At 40.0% G+C, this 19,831-nt stretch overlaps 1 protein-coding gene across 3 annotated transcripts in view; it reads right to left on the minus strand.

Annotated features, from left to right (window-relative positions):
• Positions 1-19,831, minus strand: part of ERBB4 (erb-b2 receptor tyrosine kinase 4) — a 574,171-nt gene that overhangs the window by 133,474 nt on the left and 420,866 nt on the right. For 2 of the 3 annotated variants that reach the window (XM_050711632.1, XM_050711633.1), the window contains exons 13-15: positions 10,125-10,257; positions 7,586-7,679; positions 5,910-6,064 (exon numbers count right to left, since the gene is read on the minus strand). In XM_050711632.1, the coding sequence (XP_050567589.1) occupies positions 5,910-6,064; positions 7,586-7,679; positions 10,125-10,257 (382 nt within the window). Of the gene's footprint in view, positions 1-2; positions 48-5,909; positions 6,065-7,585; positions 7,680-10,124; positions 10,258-19,831 lie in introns of all 3 variants that reach the window. The other variant, XM_050711631.1, reaches the window with a different exon arrangement.

Raw genomic sequence — 19,831 nt, forward strand, 5'->3', positions numbered from 1 at the left:
ACCTATCCATCAGGCCAACGCAGTCTTCAATACGTGGACCTATGCACCTGCAGCAAATCCAAATTGAGAACAAGGAGAAAAAGAGAAAAAAATTGTTATTTGCAGATCCAAGGAAGCAGGAATCCCCTTTGTGCCACATTCTTAATTGTAATTCTCAAGACATACCCAAGTCACTACTAAATTATAGCTTGTGACAAAAACAAGCTTGTGATGGGAACAACAATAGCAACGTAAACAGTATTCCAAGGTTGGACAAATCTTGGCTCAAACAATACTTAATGTAGGTTTCACCTGCGTACATGGGCAGCCTGACAATTGAGTTGCTTTTTCTGGATGTTTTTTGAATCATCAAACCAGTGATTACTGCACAGAAGCAGTTGATTCGCAACACGAGACCTCTGGGAGCAAAACGCAAATTTTTTTCTTTTTTCCTTCTTTCTGTAATTGATGCAACTGTTCATTCTGTTCTAAGTTTCCAGCTAGGGCATATATTTTGGAAGCTGACTGTACTCATCAAGGAAGCTGAAGATTCACATAAAAAAAAAAAACATCAGAGCAAAACGCTGTTTGCTGATTCAGGCACTTCATTCTGCTGTCTGTAGATGCTGCCAGAAGTCCTCCACCCGCAAATTCAGCAGGTGCTCACCAAAGGCAATGGAATTACAGGGAATCACTTTATGCAGCAGCAATGAAGCATAACAATGGGGAAAAGAGCCTGCGTGCAAAACACAGGTATTCAGGTATTCGTGGACTTTCCATGCTCTCATGAAGAGTGGTAATTGAAATGGTGTACTAGGCCCCCTCTGCATTCACAGAGAAAGCCAATTATACCTTTCACACAGCAGTTAAGATTATCAAAGACAGATGAAATTAAGCTTTCAGGGTCTGAGACAAACTGACACCCTTTAGTGCCGAATGTCCAGCCAGTCCCCCCTTATCCATAACAAGCATCTAGCCCTCACAATTTTAAGGAAAACAAACCACTAATTTCAACTCTTTAACAAGATCTTGGGACCATGTTATTAACAAGCACTTCAGCTGCGAGGCTATTGATGCATCAGATAACCTGTTCCTGTGGAAGATGGATACTCCCTTCAGTTGAGACATTTTAAATTTAAGGCATAATCCCCAATTCTTTTTTAAAGTCTCCTGCTTCCAGTTTGGCTTTGATAAAGGGAGATGTCAGAATGTCTAAGAGTTCATATATGCTCCTGAGAGATCTCCATTCCACTTCACCATCACTTGCCACTCATCAGTTTTTGCTGCATTTAAATTAAGCTATCACTCTGCCCTTACAACACAAATTCAGCAGATTCAGTTTCACCATCTTCCCGCTCCCATCTGCTCATCAGGGAGAGCAGAACAATAGTGAACCTTACCTCTTGTTTGTTTACTTGAATTTTTATTTTTACATAAAAGCTGTGACATGCAAACAGAGACTTTGTATTTCCTCAATAATGTTTTCCTTCAGCAAATGTGCGAGCAAAATGGATTCGTTAAATACCCAGGTGGCCAGATAATGCATGAAGTGGAAAGTGTAGATTTAAAGACAGTTCAAAAACTTAGAACTCGACAGATATATTTTTTTGAAATTTCAGCTGTCCTGGCCTTTACAAGTCTGAATTCACTCTCAGACATGCCCAGCATTCTTCCTTTATGGCATTCTCAGCAATTTGCAGAAAACCGGTTCAGTAATGAAGGAGGCTGAAAAAGTTGTTCAAGATCTTCCATTTCCTAGCATGTCAAGAGAAGCTGAATTCAGACTCTTGCTATAAATAAAAAGAAGGTCCTCTTCAAAGTAGAGGTCGGAGAGCCCATTACTAGTTTAGATAACTGGCAGACATAAAGAGCCTATTGTCTTGAAGTCATTTCACATCTGCACATTTATTCTTGCAGACTTTTGGAGAATAGGACTTGAATCCAGAAGAGGAGAGGTGTTTGGACCTCGCCCACCCAAAGCTGAAATACCATTGATTTTTATTTAAACCTGTCATCGTCTTCAGTGGATTTCCCAGCCTCAAACAGAAAACTCTGTCTAGGTGCAATTTCTGTTACTCCTAGTCATGGTGAATAGCTACATACTCTATTCTGGATGTCCTGATTTAAATGCAGTAAATACGATGTGAGTAATGGCAGCAGACACTTAGTTCTATTAACAAGTTGATTTTCACCATGGAGTCATCAGTTATTTTTCCTCTGGAAATAATTTCCTTGGTGTCAGGCTTTTTGACACATGGAAGTAGAAGCGTGACACAATCATGCATCGCACTGGTACTCCACTGACCCCCAGGCTTCCTCCTTCTGCTTGGAGTCTGGATGGTATGTTTATTTTCCAAGTTCTCTCTGTAAAATGAACTGGTTAATTGATATGTTACAATTTATTAATGACATATTCTGTACCTTACAATAGTCCAATATAACTTATAAGACAGTTACACTTGGAGCTCACCTTACGTTTACAAAATCATTTTCTGAAAGAAAAATTGTTAAAACCATTTTGAAAATTAGAATAACAATCATTTTCTCCTGAAATAACCTTTTTTCTCTCCAACTTTCATAAATATTGTCTCATCAGTTTTCCTTAACTTTGAGGTAGGGTCTTAACTTTTCTCAGATCTGGAGTAGCAAAGGCATTTTTAGTCAGGTGAATTCTCAAAAATCCTTGTTATTGAAAACAAACAAAATTGATTATGAGATAATATAAATGGATTAACTCTGGACAGAAGAAAACCTTAGTTATGGCAGTGACCTGCTCATCAGGTCCATATTGATATGGATAAAGCCGGATGAATCAAAACCATGGATTTATTTAGGTAACAGGGAGTAAGTATAGTAAGGAAGTTGAACTGTGGCTGGGGAGAGGGAGAGAATTTTCATCAACAAAATAGTAACACTGTCTTAGCTAGAATTTGTTGCCATTGAATTTGCACTATGGTGCCAACTGGAATTCAAAACGCCTTTGGGACAAGACAGTCCTTGTGCCTTCAGATCCCTTCTGGACCGTGCATACGTTGACTGAAGCTCCCATGACTTCTCTAGTTTTGGCTTAGAGGAATAATAAACTCTTGGTGAACAGTAACACCTTTCCTTCCAAAAAAAGAGCAAGAAAATATCTGATGAGAAGAGGTGTCCAGTGAAATCTCCTGTTTGTGTCTTGCCCAGGGAGGAAGCAGACTGTCAGATGCTATTATATAATTAGTATTTTATTTCTGTGAAAGTGTTCCATTTTGGCTAGCTCAGCAAGGAAAAGTGCCAAATGCCTTCTGACTCTCTTGAATTAAATGGGATAGCTGTCCTACGGGCCTCAGATCTGCTCCAAACTGGCTTCAGAGTAGCTGATGTTTATCATGGGAATGCAAAGACAAAAAAGCGAAGTTGTTGCATCCAAGGAAGTCACTCCTCGACAGTTTTCTTAGTCAATGTAAGATCATTAACAGGACTGCATAATGACACACCTATTAACAGGAGCAGTCATTATACTTGAATAAAGGAGAACGGTGTTATCTAATTCCATGCTCTAGTGAGCGATCGTCTGCAAGTACTGCTACAAAACTGTGCCAAAATGCTCACAAAAAACACAAAGGTGGGACAGGTATCTTCCCCTGTGACAGCAACAGCTGGAGATGATAAAAAAATCTTATGGGAACTAACTACGCATTTTAGCGAAGACCCTGATTCACAGAGCAGCACTGCAGGACTTAGACAGCGCCGCACTGGCAGCAGTGCTCTGCAGCAGCTCAAGACTTTTTGACAAACACCTAAGCTGTACTGCTAGGGCACTGGTTTTATTCCAGCAATTGGTCTGACAGAGGAGAACGCACACAGTAGATGAAGTAAATTTATGGTTTCTCTGTACCATTCAGTTGTGAGTCAAATATCAAGGTATGTTCCCTCCACAACCTATTTCACTGAAGAATCCTGATTGAGGGGAACTTAAATATTGATTTCTAAAGGAGAATATGAAACTAGAGAATGCAGCATTGCAGGAGAGACTGATTTCCTTTTTCTCTGTGGGCACATTCAGTCCCTAACAACCCTGGCAAGAAGATGGAAAACCCATAAACCCCGAACATCTGGGGCAATCATTAACAGATTAACATAATCACATGCCAGAAAGTCTTCAGAAATACTGGAAGAGAATATCTATGCTTATCCAGACTGGGGCATGCGTGTGTTGTTTTCATGAGGGGTAACAAAACACCTAAGAACAGACCCATCAACCTTTTAGTAAAGAGGATGAGGATTAGTATGTGACTCATAGTAAAGGTAGAGCTCTTCATCTGGGAGATAACTACATTTTTGCATATGTAACCCAGGAGAAATCTTTGGCCCTATTACCAGCATATCTCTGTCATTTCTCTGGGGATTGGCATACTAAGCTAAATGAGACATTCTTTCACCTATCAGCTGGACCAGACTTCTGCACAAAGTAAAGAAGGGAAAACAAAGTTCAAGTATTATATGATATCAGAGCTTAGCATAAAGGAACCCTATGAACTAGAACGTCAGATTTCCACCAGAATGTGTATAAACCTCACTTCTTGATCCCATTCTATCCAGTGAGACAAAACCAACCACTTGCACAATATTGATGCATATAAAGAAGCGATAAGGAATGGAAAACTTTCTGCTCCCTTCCTGGTCTCCAGGACACACAGCTACTCCTGGACAATTAATTACAGTTAGATCTCCCCAGAAAAGGGGATGGAACGGGAAGAAGGGTCACATCCTACTCTTCTGAGAGGCCAGCAAAGCTGCAAGGTGCTTCTTATGCAGGGCAGACAGTAGATCTGTCATCCATAGCTGGGCCTGTCAGACTCCCTCAGAACTGGCATTTCCACCACCTCTTAAAGCCAGGACCAGAGCTCCTGAAGTGAGCTCATCTTTTCAAATAGTTTCTTCTAACACTCTTCTTCTACAGTCGCAGCATTTTCCTTCTATTGCGTAACTGATTTAAAGGGTCTGAGGGGAAGACAAATGTGTAACAGATCCTGGCTGTGTCTTTGCTATCTCACTTTCATTTCCCTAATGGCTCTATTGTAATTAGATTTGCAAAACCAGCAAAAGGTCTCATTTTGAATGGCAACAGCTGTTGACATCAAGATTACATTGAATAATTTACTGGTTTAATTTTAGCTGCTAAACAGTAAGAGCCTCTTGTGGAAGATTATTTCACTGGTTGAAGTTTTCTCTTTTCCCCCTGGCTGCCTCTTGCTTTCTTTGTATGCTGGACACCACTAAGCATCTCATCAAAAAGACACTTCTAACTGATGCAGCCCATGCAAAACAACAGTTATGTATTTGACTACTGTTATTTTGTTACACGTTCTTAATTCTGGCTCAGATACGTGGTCTATATATTTCCAAATGTAAAAAAGTGATCGTGGAGATACTTAGACAGGACTTGAGAAATTGATCATCAGATTCAGGTTTCCGATAAACCCATTTCATCAGTCCCCCTATGAAAAAACGTGACACTAACATTTCAGTCTCATGAACGTGCTGCAGGGTTACTTCAGCAATACCAAGGAACTGAAATGAAAATTCCATATACAAATAAATACTAAAAATAAAGTCATTGTACATGTCTACACTTAGGTGCAAATGGAAGCATTTGTTACAAAGCAGAGCTAGCTGGTAGGAAAGCTAATTGTGCATTGCTTTAAAAAGAAAAAAAAAAGTTCTGTGTGGTTTTCCAGAGATGTATAAACTAATTTTCTGATAAGCTGCTGGACTTTTATGACTGGAGTCTGAATGTTGTGAGAAATCCTGGAAAACAAGCTACATATACTGCTGTACGCATGCCATTTTCAGGAGTGGAACAAGTGCTTTAACAAGCCAAACTGTAGCTAAATCAGTGGTCTATAAACAGTGAATAGAATGGCTCACTTCACAGAGTTTGTACTTACCCTTGGGTGCAGTTTGGATGACATGGATGGCACTCACGATCCTCATCGGCATATTTGAAAATGAAACTGTTTGCCCCCTGTAAGCCATCAGGACATTTCTCCACACAGTTTGGACCATCCTTAAAATGGAAACACTTTGTGCAGTGGTCAGGTCCCTGGAGAACATGGAAGAAATGCAGCACACACTCAAGTTACTCTGTCTTCTCCTGCTGCACTAGGATTGCAGATCTTAGCATGACAGCACACTCAGCAGTAACTGCAGTAGAATTTCTTTCCCCATGAACAGTGAGTTACCTGCATGGCCCCAGTCACTGTTCAGGAGCAACATGCGTAAATCCTGGCAGTTCTGGGCAGAAACTTATTCTGTAAAGCTTAAGACTTAAATTCTAGCTTCTGAACAGGTTTCTCTACATTACTGGTGTGCTTAACACAACAAACTTCATGCCCACTTTAAACCTACACGAGAAAAATTTCCTGCAACACTAATCAATACTGAACCGTGCTTGCAAAGCAAGTGCAATGGTCTTTCAGCGGGATACACTACCTCTGCGACCCAGAATTATTCTCCAAACCGCATTCTCCCTGCAGTATCTAGTCACAACAATGCTGAAGGACTACAAGGTCTCCTTCTTAATACATACATAGACTGGACTGTTAAAAGCTATAAACCAAGGCTCCTGGAACAATGTAAACTGAACATTTTAAGCCAGTGGAACGAAACAAATCTGGTGTTCAGTTTGGGCATTGGTTTATGATTTTACATCCAGGAGTCCTGCTACAAATCCAAATTCCCCTCGTTGGCTGAAAACTTGCAATGTTAGCTTCTTGCTTTGTAGTATCAGAAAGCACAGTAGTGCAACAAAAATGATGATGAGAATAATTAGCAGTGTAATGCCATTGTTTTGTTTATAATCAGTAGGTTAAGTCATGGAAACAAAGAAATAAGCTACAGGTTAAATTTTCTCAGTGATGAAGAGCCTAAAATACAACTCCTCACCATCCTGCATGCTTCTTTTAATCTTTGCAATATACAGAAGACCAAAAGAAAGGAACGATTTCTGTCTAAAAAAAGAGCAATAGCCCTTGAAACAGGACTTGCTGGACATATAAAGGTGACAGCTGCAGTTAACATTCATTTTAGGATGCACGCAAAAAAAAGCTGTATCAAAACAACGTCAAAGACTGGCCTATGTAGAAAAAAAAACATGTCGCTCAAGCTTTCCGAGAGATTGTGACAAATTCCCACACTTTTTGTGAAAAAAGTCAACTGAAATTACAGTAAACAGCACAGAATTGAATATAATGAATAAAAACAGTGATAAAAGAGGACACTCAAATTGCAACTGAATACCTTCTGTCATTTAAAGACCTGATGCATCTACACAGCTAAGGCACTAAGACAACTCATGAAAGAAAAGGGCACGCATTTTAAAACCATCTTAAGGAGATGTAAACTCCAAGGGAGTTTACTCCTAGCATCTGTTTAACATATGCAGAATTCCGTCCCACATGGAGAGTGTGTGTGTATATATATATATAAATATACACTTTTTTTTTCCTCTTTTGTTAACATTGGTTTTCAACAGTCACTCTAAATTCTCCAAGCAAAAAAATGCCTGTGCTTTAGCACACTCTAACAACCAGCTAGCCCACAGTACACCAAAGGTTGCTCTTACCGGCCCATAGCACGTGATCATGTTGTCTTCCATCTTTTCACACTGGGGATCACACTCAACACAGACAGATCCATTTGCAAACTCACGAAATTCCCTAGAGAAATATTTTGCAGGCAGGTTAGGAGAAAACAGAAGTGAGACTGAAACTGAGCTAAAATGGCTGCCTCTTCACCTGGTGGAAACCAGCTTCACTAATGCCAGTGGACTACACCAGCTGAGATCACTTCTAATTGCATTTTGCTGCTTTACAACAGCTGAAAGTTGGGCACCATCAGCAACATCACTCACAGGCACGTGAAACAGTGGACATCTTGTTTACCAGTATCAAACCTCAGTGTTTTTCTCCTTTTCCCTTAAGAAATAAGATCCTCATTCACACTAATGAATGTAGTAGATGAAGTAACTCATTTCTCTGTTTTTATCTAAGGTTCAGGAAGACATCCATTACATGTAAGACATCGCTATCAGATAGGAAAACATTAGGAAGTGCATCAATCATGGTGCTCTTTATGTTCTTTTAGTTAAGTCTCTGCAAACACTCACACTTCAAAGACTTCTCCAAAAAGCTCATAACTTTATTTTCATAAACAACAATTCTAGACTGAGGTCTGAATCTATAAAGTGTCAAAACAAATACTTTTGTTCATTTATTTCATGTATTCACACACAGCTATCAGCTAACGGATCTATTTTCGTCCTTTTTAAAATTATTATTATTAACCACTTATAAGGGGGGAAAGAAAAGGTACTGATAATAGTTGGATAGGGATTTCTTCCATCAAACATCAGGTGTCTCAATTCAGCTGCTAGCTGTCTTTTACAAAAAGCTCCAGCACCTTCTCAACACTATTCACCTCACCTTACTCTAGACCGAAACGAAGCAACACCTGAGAGGTAGCCTCCCTCCCCACTAACCGCAGAGAAACCCTACGTGATAAGCTCAGACTGGACACCTAAGCTTTGCAGATGGATCCCATCTTGTTGCACTATCCATTTATAACATTTGCATTAATTAAAGGTGTGCTGCCCACTCATGCCCATGGGCTGCACTAATATTAAAGGGTGAAGGCCTTCGTGCTTTGTTTATTGATGCCCTCCCTCTGCCCCTCTACAACCATCAGGATCTACTGCAACAATACAGCTAAGGAAAACCTCACTTGACCATTCCGATTAAGCTCATCCTTCTCTAGCTTTGGAGACAGAGCTTTCCTGTTGAGGACTTAAAGAAATCAAACACATTTGACCCTACCCTGAAATACTGTTGTTACCCTGCAAGATGAACATGCAGAGCTCTCAATCAAACAAAAATACTTCTCCCCAAGCCCAGGTCACACATCTCATATTTACTGAGGAGTTGAGCCTGTGTGAAGCGCAAATACCACTCCCTAGTCAATACAGTTCAGAACATCCCAACTAAAGGGCTGGTTAAGCCATCCAAGCACAGAGCCTCCTTGCAATCTTACCAAGACAGGCACCATGGCAGGACCAGCCACCAACTGCCCCAGGATTTGTGCTCAAATATGTTCTGGTGCATATAACACACTTGTGATCTGCAACTTTTTTTTTTTAAGCATATAAAATGGTATTCTGTCAATGCTTTTTGCATGCCTTGTCCAGATAGAAAAGTTTAGATTATTTTCTGAAATAATCTAAGCGGGTATTTACGGGAGTTCATTTAATACTCTCCCCATAACAGTTCCATGAGTTGGCATCCAAGGCAGGAAAAGAAAGAAACCATGCAGTGATATTATTTTCAATTAGCACCTTGAAGGAAAAGATGTAATTAAAATCATTTTTCTCTTTTTTATTTATCTTTATTATAAAAGAAATGCTAGGGACCTTGCTATACTGTTATACAGGTAGTGAAATTCTACCTGCTTCCCTCCACAAACTAATTATGAATTTCTTCTGCTGCGAGTCACATAAACAGCTTAGCTCTACTTCCCTGTCATAAGGCAGACTCTGCCAGCTTTGTTTGTGCAGCAGGTAGACTATCCACCCTTCGGAAAAGATGGTGCACGTGCACAAATGGGAGGAAAAAAAAAGGAGAACTCATTTTGGTTGTATTATTGCTATTTCTGTGTAGCATACAGAATGTTTCATTTAAAAAAAAAAAGTTGTCCTACTTTGGGGTCCTTACTCAGAATTTCCCTACTACATGCCTAAATCTAACTCATCTGAAAGAACATAACCATATATTTTTCTTAATAGGGGTGTCAATATTCAAGTAGGGCTAAATGTTTTAAGTCTTCATCTAAATAAAATTGTTCACATTATCAGGAGTGTAATAGGTGTAACAAACTAATCTTGTATGAGAACTTTAGCAAGCACAATACTAGATAAATCCTTCTACACAAGTTCACATTATGAAATACTTAAAACTTATCCCATAGTATATTTCACTCAAAAGCAGTGATACTGGCAATGGAACAGATACTGCTTATCGTACAAACAAGTTAACTTACACATTGGAATCCTGAACAATGTAATCAAGCAGCTTCAGGGAAAAGTGCAAGGGAAATAAAAGGAAATACCTTACCCATCATACAGGTTACAAGACTCTATGCAGGTCCTTCCCCTGATGAAGCGCTTGCAGGAGAGGCACTGGTCTGGCCCTGGTCCCCAGCAACCATCACTTGAGCATAACTCATTACACACCATCCCATCAGCAGCTGCAGAGAGAGAGGATACTGCCATTAAATTACATAGTCCTCTAAAATCCAAGGGACATTTCATCCACCATTCAAAAAACCAAGATATTCCCCTCAGAAACATATGACAGCAAAATCCCTCATAAACGAAGACCCAACTCTTCCTGTGCACAGCATAAGCCAGTGCACACAGTACACAGACGTGTTGCAAAATTCCACTTGGATTCTGACTGTGTTTGCGGAGGGTAAAAAGCCTCCAACTTCAACAGCCTTGAAGATGTTACTAAATTTCAGTCTCTGAAAAAGAAACACTTCCTCCAACTGCATCACTGTTCCTCCAGAGCAGCGATCTTTCTTTTGCCCCGATGAACAGTCTTCTCAAATCAAGCCTGGAGTAAAATTAGCAGAACTATTCAGCACTGAACCCTTACAATAAAGGAGCAATGATGGGTCAACACCACTGTTACTAAAATGACCATTCTAACTCAAGCTGTCTGCTGACAATCCATCAGAAAATGAGTTTTCATTGTTTGAAGGATGCTCTTTTGCAATTTTAGAAATGATTCTAGAAAGAAGGCTGAGGGACACATGGATGTATATTACAGAAAAATAGTGATGACTTCAGTAATGAGAAGTCATGCCTCACAAAACAGAAAACTGTTGCTCCCTGAAGCAGTCATATAGGCAAGAAGACCTGCTTAATATAGAGTGGTAAATGTGAACTGATGCAGATGGGAAGAAGAAAAAAAAAAAAGCTATTTTCCATACAGAATAATGCTAGATTAAATGCTTTTCTCTGAGCTGACTACTACAGCTGAACACAAGAATTTAGGATTAACATCAATAGTGCTATGAAACACCAATTTGATATGCCATGCTCAGAAAAGCATACCCAATGTTCACAATTTCTAGAAACAGGATAGAGGGAAAAAAACAGAAGTTAACATCTTACCACTACAGAAACCCGCTGTGTATCTACAGTCTGAATACTACACCCAGTTATGGTTCATTCCTTTGAGAACGGATAAAGTGAGAAAAAGGGTGCTGCAGGGTTGATCAGAACTAAGGAATAAACAGACTAGTAGCCCTAAACACAGATGAGGAAAGACATAATAAAGCCCTATGAAAATGTGAACAAGAAGAAGATAGGCAAAAAACAATTGTCCACTGCTTCTTCCAAGTCCCTCAGGAGCATTCAAAAAGACAGGAATCCAATTGGGTTCAAAATGGAGATTTTTCTTACTACCAAGTATAGATTAAGCTGCAGAATTCCCTGACACAGGACATGGTAAATGCCAAAGACTTGCAAGATTTGAAAAGTCAATTATCCAAGTCCACAGAAAAGCTGTTAAACTAAAATATAAAGCACTACAGCTGAACCAAGAACTCCCTGAAATTAAGTTTATGGATGGTGGGGAAGAAGTTGAAGTATCACTATTAATTGTGTCTTTTAAAATTCTTTAGTGTAAAAGCACCTGAATAGGCAAAGAGCTTTTTATATTAAACACACACACACAAAAAAAACCAAAAACACAAAATAAAAAAAATTGTCCCTGTCTCAAAACCAAAATTTAGCTTAAATAAACAGAATGAATGAAGGGTGAGGGAAAGGTGGTTTCAAACAGAATTGTGTGGTTATATAAATACTTCACTTTGTAAATGAAAGACTGAGAAAATGAGCAAACAGCAAAAGCAAAACCCTCTCTCTCTCCAGAATTTGGATGTCCATTTAGCAAAACAGTAGCATGTGGAAGTGTAGACGTCATAATTTAACTTCACTCTTTCATGAGGAAGCATTCTACCCAAGTAGCTTATATACTAGATTGAGTAGATTAAAGATATAAAAATCTCCTAAATATCAGAGATGGCAAATACACATACACCTATAAAACAGCAACTACATACACACGGCACGCCTTTGCAGAGGGGCAGTAGCATAACCAAGAGCAATTTCTCTCACAAAACACAGATAGCCCTCCATCACCTTTTATTCAATAAAAAGACAGTCTTTTTGTACACCATTTTTCTACACTTCTTCCAGTACAGCAGCACACCTGGGTGACTGGAAAAAAAAAAAAAGCCTTATTTTCATTTCAAAATACCTGATGGTCTTGTCTCCACCGTGTCAAGGCTGGAACAGGGCAGGTAAGTACTAGATGGCCATGCAGTCTACCTTAACAATTAAAGAGTATACTGAGTTTTATTACCTGAGAGACACTAAGTCCTTATAAATCGTTAAAGAAACAGCAGAAGATGCTTTCTACACTCTGCAGCATGTTTTCACACTGGTTATTCTGTGCTATGGTGTATAACATACCACATTTGATCCAACTGAATACCTGCCATAGCATCTAACTGTATGGGAGAGCACACTGCTCCTTAATCGCTGTGTTTCATCATGTAGCATTGTTTGATGTTGGCACAAGGTTCATCAAGCCCATCTTTCTTATCTATACAGCACGCCTCTATCTTCTTCTGTTCCTTCCAAGGGAATTCGTACACCTTCTTTTGCCTTCTGAGATGCAAGAAGTTGCACCTCAACTTCACCGGCAGGACGCTCTCTTTTGATATGCACTGCTTGTCCTGTCGCTCACTGTCATCCTGCTTCTGACCACTGAATTTATCGGAAAGCACTTCTTAGGAAGAAACACACAACAACTGTATGTGTGGCACATGTAAATGTTTCTCCCTGGCTGCAGGTAGCAAGTAGGCAAGAGGACTGAGGGGGACTGAAGCATCTTCCTTATTTCCTTTCATCTTGCAGTTGGGTATTTTGCTTTATGGAGATTGAGAATGCCAGCTCCTCTCTTCTTTTTCTTCCCTGAACACTTTCATAGTTGGGTGCCAAAAATGACATCTCGTCTTTACTTTGTAGCAAGAAGTATAGGAACCCAAAGATTTGTTGCCCTCTGGCCCTTGCAGGCAAACTGACCCACAGAAAAAGAGATTCATACCTCCTACTTGTGCAGCACTGCTGTTGACCCTTTGCAGCTCTGCTACACAACGTAGTAATTCAGCAGGTAGGTGAACACTACTACATGGTCCCTACAATACCACAAGTAACCTGGGATAAGACAAGTCTGCACACTCCTGTCTTTTACACACACACATACACATGTACATATAAATATCGAGGCTGGGGTGACAAAATACATACCACATTTTCTTAATGACAACAAAAAAGATAATTCTGCACGTTTTCTGGTTGTTGTCCTTTTGCATCAAAAGTCAAGTCAGTCATAGCCAAAAAAAAAAATAGCAGTAACTGCAGGTGATCATTTAATTTCTTTTAGACTGAACTAATTCCTGGAGATGGCAACACAGCAAGAGACCGGAGCTATTTAGCTTTATGTCACTGCATAAAGACATTTCATTCTCTTTACCTGAAGTCTGCTGTAAATCAGGAGTCATTCTGCTGAAGTCAAAGGAACCAAAGCACACAAAGCCACTGTGAGCACAGATGAAAAATGTAGTTTTACAATACTGTCCTAAACCTTTTTTTTTAATTTTTATTTTTTACAGCATGACAACAGTTATAGAAACTAGAAGTCAATAATTCCACTATGCTGCTTCTGACCAAACTTCATAGAAGCTGGAGTTTGGCAAAAGTTTTATATCTGTAAACGCTACATGTAGCCTACATCTCCTTTTTCACCTACTTTTAGATGTTTCAGTCTGATGCTGGCTTTGTACAGTTGCTCCACAGAGGCACTGACTTGGTACTGAAGGCCAGTTTGGGCCTGCTTCATGTTCATTGCCTGCAGAAGCACCCAGCAAAAAGCTCGAGGTGATGCAGCTGGTCATTTCAGGGGAACCCCAGTTATGCCATGGGATTTTGGGCACACTTGAGGCCTCCCTTAGAGCAGATTCCTGGTCTGCCCATCTCCCTTGATCTCATACATGCTGGTGGTGACGTGTGACAGACCCAGACCAGACAAAGAAATGAGCCCTGCCTCACACTGTCTGCCACAAGGACATCTGGGATTACCAGACAGCTTCAGGCTCAATCCCCAGAAAAAAAAAAAAAAAAGAAAAAAAAAAAAAGGAACTGCTGCAATCCAACCACCACCTGCCCTGAGCCCAGAAACTATCACATTTCAAAATAAGCAAACCTTTTATACAAATAGTCTTATTTTTCAGTCAATGACTGGCTTTAAGTAGTAGTCAGGCAACTAAAAAAAAAATTTGCTTTAGAGATACCTTTGTTCTCCTTTTTAATCCTAAGGATATTTTAAGTTCTAATACCGTTTTACATACTCTTGTCATCAAAAAGCAGTTTCCTATTTTTCTCAATTTTTTAGTAACCTGAAATCATGCTTTTATTACTAGCCATTTCCTTTCCCCCCCTCGACTATTAGAGTACTCTGAATCAAGAATTTATTTACAAAGTGTTGCACTAAAATATTCCTTGAAATAGCATGGAACACTATGTCCTGGTTTCAGTTAGGACAGAGTTAATTTTCCTCCTAGTAGCTGGCAGGGTGCTATGTTTTGGATTAGGATGAGAAGAGCGCTGATAACGTGCTGATGTTTTAATTGTTGTAGAGCAGTGCTTACACCAAGCCAAGGACTTTTCAGCCTCTCTTTGTCCTGCCAGCGAGCAGGCTAGGGATGCAGCAGGAGCTGGGAGGGGACAGAGCCAGGACAGCTGACCCAAACTGGCCAAAGGGGTATTCCATACCATCTGACGTCATGCTGAACAATATATAGGGGTGGCTAGCCGGGGTGGGGGGGCCGGCTGCTCGGGGATAGGGGTGGCTAGCCGGGGTGGGGGGGCCGGCTGCTCGGGGATAGGCTGGGCATCGGTCAACGGGTGGTGAGCAATTGCATTGTGCATCACTTATTTCGTACACATTATTACTATTAATACTATTATTATTATTATTGTTATTATTTTTCCTGTCTTAATAAACTGTCTTTATCTCAACTCACAGACTTCACTTTCCTGTTTCTCTCCCCCATCCCGGAGAGGGAGGGGGGAGGGTGAGCGAACGGCTGTGTGGTGTTTGGCTGCCAGCCGGGCTAAACCACAACACACTATTACAAGATCACTCAAAGTATACTGAGTGAATGTTATGCAAATGAAACGAGAGCTATTCAGTAAAGAAAATCAAGATTATCCTATTGAAATCTAGCCAACAGTACCTGCAGTTTATGAAAAAAGCAACAGCAGAAAATAGTAATTAAAAAACACTATTTCCTTCTGCTTATTTCTAAGTCTTTTAGAAAACTTTTCATAAACAAATCCTGGCAAAAAGGGAATTTTTTTTTTTGGACACCTTATAAAATCCACTATGCTTGTGGATATGCTTTCTTCCTCATCTTTAAGTATATGGATGGTTAAAGAGATGTTTCAATTTTAGATGTATTATTTGGCATTTTCACCCACTGAGAAAGTTCTAAAGCTCCAGCGTATCACATGGCCATAGGTGCAAGGAAAGAACAATAAAGCTTTTGACAGGAACTCATTTTGATTGGGTGTTTTAGAACGAATGCTCATTCTTTATCAAAGGGGTCACACAGGTTAGAAGTAGAAAGGCTCACTGTTTTTCCCCAAACCAGTTAGAACAGAAGAAAGTCAGCTAAAAAAAAAAGTTATTTGGCTATATACTTAGCAACCTGATCCAAAGCTCCTTGGACTCGACAGTAAAACTCCTGCAGCCTTTAGTTAGTTTTGCACCAAGCCTGACAGTCAGTGGAATCATTTATTCAAGTTGTTAATTGGTGGCTAAATTGACATAATTCATAACAACCACATTTGTAACAACCTTTGCCTGGAAAGGTTTCTCCATACACTGCAGGTGTCAGCGGAGCTGAAAGCAATTATTTAAATAACTTGGTATAAAAAAACATTTTTTTCTGGATTTATTTTGTGTGCTCTTATATTCAACATGAATCACCTCTAACTGTTCCATAAAATAACCATGCTGGGCAAAAAAGGCCAATTTTTGACTTCAGCACAAAGTAACAGTAAAATCTAACCACCAGAGTACATTCCCTAACAAGTAACTTTAACTCCGCGTTAATCATCTTCATAACACAGTAAGGCTTATGAACATCACAGGCTATAGCAGGAAACAATTAAAATTATATATTAGATGAGAAGACCCAAGGGAACGGCATGGACCTGTGACGGGAGGTTCAGGCTGGGTGTGAGGAAAAGGTTCTTCACCGAGAGCTGGCCGGGCACTGAACAGGCTACCCAGGGCAGCAGTCATGGCCCTGAGCCTGATGGAGTTCAAGCAGTGTTTGGACAACGTTCCCAGATACCTGGTTTAATTTTTAGGTAGTCCTGTGTGCAGCCAAGAGTTAGACTCAATATTCCGTGAAGGTCCCTTCCTACCAGGGAAATTCTGTGCTTCTTTGAGAGCTCCATGCACTGTATTTTGGACAAATACTCTCCAATTAATTTCCTCTATGGTTAGCCGTTTGAAGATACCCATTTGCCATGTGAATTCTTAAACAACTTTGGGAGACACTGTCAGACTGTGCTAGAAGTGCAACACCTGTTGAAACCTCAACTTATCCTTCCCTCTTCTCTTGTAACCAGCCTCCATGCCTAGGAATCTGTCAGGGTCCATGTAGTTCACAAGTCCCTCACTGCTAATCACACCCTGCAGCATTTTCCACTCACTGAAGCCCATTGTCATCATTCTCATTGAAAAAAAATCAGACTTGCACCAAACTGTTAGGCCAACGCTACCTCACAGATGAAGCACTACTATAGACTGAACTTTTCTATGAATATTTAACTTCCTCAACAATTCTTCAGTGTTCAGCAGAACACAATATTAAATGGTATCAAAAAGATGCATCACCATCTTGTGATGCATAATAAAAGCCACTTATTATATGAGGCTGACCAGATGAGCTTAGGAGCTCTCACATGCTCACACGCTTTTTTTTAAGAAAAGCTACAAGTGTATTAAATGTTTGCTGTCATTTGTTTTAAGGCAGTAATAATCACTAGGCAGTGAAGAAAGCAATAACAAGCTGATAGTGCCTCAAAATATACAAAGGATTAATAATAAGCACACCAGAGTGTGGCTGTAATAATTAACATGGTCTGGATTGGTTTGTTTTGTGGGAAACCATATGAAAAACAATCTTTAATAGTTATTTTTATTAATAATTGACACGCCGCTTGATACCATGCAAACAGATAGCATTTCCACCACAGAAGCTAGATTTCAATCCTGCAAATACTTACAGATTTACATTTGCATTTACCCCCCCCTATTCAGATTAGCCTTGTTTGTCACTCAGAGAAGCCCGTGCATATGCACAAGCACCCACAGGATCAGGGCCTGAAACAGGCTAAACAACCAGAAGGCAGACATGGAAACCCTAGCGGCTTGCCCTCAGCTAACAAACATTCAGGCAGTGGGAGATTCAGAGAAAACTCCCCAAAACCCATCTGTTGCCCTACCCTGAAAAACCACAGATGTTTCAAAGAATGCTGGAGAAATGCATCTGGCTCTAAGGAACACTTCTGTCTTACTCAAAGTAATTGTGAGGATTTTAGTTAGACATCTAACCTGCAGCAGAACCTATTTAACCCCAGAGAGGTGCTGACTGACAGGCGGAGTTGAAGCAGCAGGATAGCTCTTCTCATCTACTGCTGACTCTCAGAAGGCCACAAAACATTAATCAATTCATTCACACAGACGTGCACAGAGAGAACCGCTGCTCCCTTTTAAGATTCAGGAAGTAAGCAGTCTAAGACGTTGCTTTCTGAACTGAGTAATCTGGCCCACAGCCTATGTTCATTAAATACAGTCCATTTAATGAACACAGGTTAGAGTCCATTTTTAGAACTAACCCCTTGGTAGTGTAGCTTACACTATGGCTTCTTACGGAGAAATAAGAGAGCTCTGTTTTCCTCATGAAGATTCTCTTGGTGTTAAATTTCATAAAACATCTTTAGTAGTAGTTTTCTTCCTAGAAAGTAAAAGCCTCTACTAAAGCAAATCCTCAACAAGCTGAAAGTCAAATAAAGTTTACATTTTCCCTTTGTGTGCAACTGTACTGACAAGACAGTGCAAGAGGACCATTTGACAGTCTCTTCTCATTTCCATTTGCACAGGAAGTCCATGTTTCAACAGCTGGGGGCACTTCAAACACACCCAAACTTAGTGATCATAGTAAAGGGCAAAGATATTTGACAAAGCAATCCTGACAACTAGTACAGGACTATACTCCTAACTGTTGTTTTCAGCTAGGTCTCCAAGCTCTCCAAACCAGTCAAGTAAAACACTGCTCCATGAAGGAAAAAGCACTGTACAAAGTTCACCACTGAGTAGTTTTTCATTGTCTTCTAACATGTGGTCTATAAGTTATGCAGAGCTTGAAGCGAAGAGGAAGTGCTACTGTATGAGATACAAAGACTATGCTCTACTCTATTACTGCTTTATTTCCATACTGAATTTCTCTGGACAGAAGAGAGCCAGTTTTGTTGTTTCCTTAAATGATGCATCATTATCAGACAGCTAGAGCCAATCTTGCTATAAACAAGCAAAGATGTCAAAACAGCAGAGAGCACCAGGAACAAGATCCTTCTCCCCCACTTAGCAGTTTTTCACATGGTGGAAAGGAATCCTGCACCTTCCTCTAGAAGGTTCATAGGTTCTTATATCTCACAGCAAGATTGGACCACTAAGATCCTACTGGAATATATTTCAGTAGCAAAAGACAGTTATTTAACTCATCGGTAGAAAAAATGTTAAACAGCCAACAAAATCCCACATAGAGACATACCGAACAAGGCTTTACGCTTCGAGAAGCTCTCACCCGGCAGAAGAAATGAGAAAAATAACCAAGCAGAGGTGATAGATATTGGAAGCTACCCTCATACTGCAGCAATGAGCACAGCCATAAAGTCTTTCAAAGCAGAACAGAATAGTACTTCAAAGGGAGAAAAAAAAAAAAAAAAAAGAACTAAAAGACTAACTTGAAAGTAAGACCACAGCCTGAAGAAAAACCCAAAGCATACACTTCTGGATGGCCAAACCCCAAAGAACAGACATATCATTTAAACATACAGCAATTTAATGAACTTCCTCTCTGGCAGCCTAACAGATGCTCAAAATGAACTATGTTGCTGCTACAACATGACTGTATTAATGCAAGTCGCTGTGTCATTTCTGCCTAAGCACACTATTTCATTTGCTACACAGCACTGTTTTTCAGTACAATGACCTTAGACCAGGTGTTAGCACATAAACCTTCCTGAAAGACAAACAGCCCCAGCTGAAAGTCTGCTAGTAACCCGGTATCAGATAGGCTGAGTACAGAAAGGAGAATTCCATTACCAAAAACAGTCCCAAAAGCAACCTTGATGAAGCAGAGCAGGAGAAGCAAGAGATGCTAAACTTACTCCCATAAGAAGAGGGCTGTAATTTTCAAAACTGTCAAATCAATGCCTTCCATGAACACTGTATTTGCTACACATTTATAGCCTTCAGAATCCCCGTTTAGGAAACTGGATCTCTTCTCTCCAATGTTCACACCACAGCAAGGAAGCAGTGCTTTCTCTCCCCTCTCATTCAATTCCTCCATACCTTAAAACACTATATTTGCCTATAAATCTCCTCAG

The sequence above is a fragment of the Cygnus atratus genome, chromosome 6 (assembly GCF_013377495.2).
Source record: "Cygnus atratus isolate AKBS03 ecotype Queensland, Australia chromosome 6, CAtr_DNAZoo_HiC_assembly, whole genome shotgun sequence".
NCBI classification, from domain to species: Eukaryota; Metazoa; Chordata; class Aves; order Anseriformes; family Anatidae; genus Cygnus; species Cygnus atratus.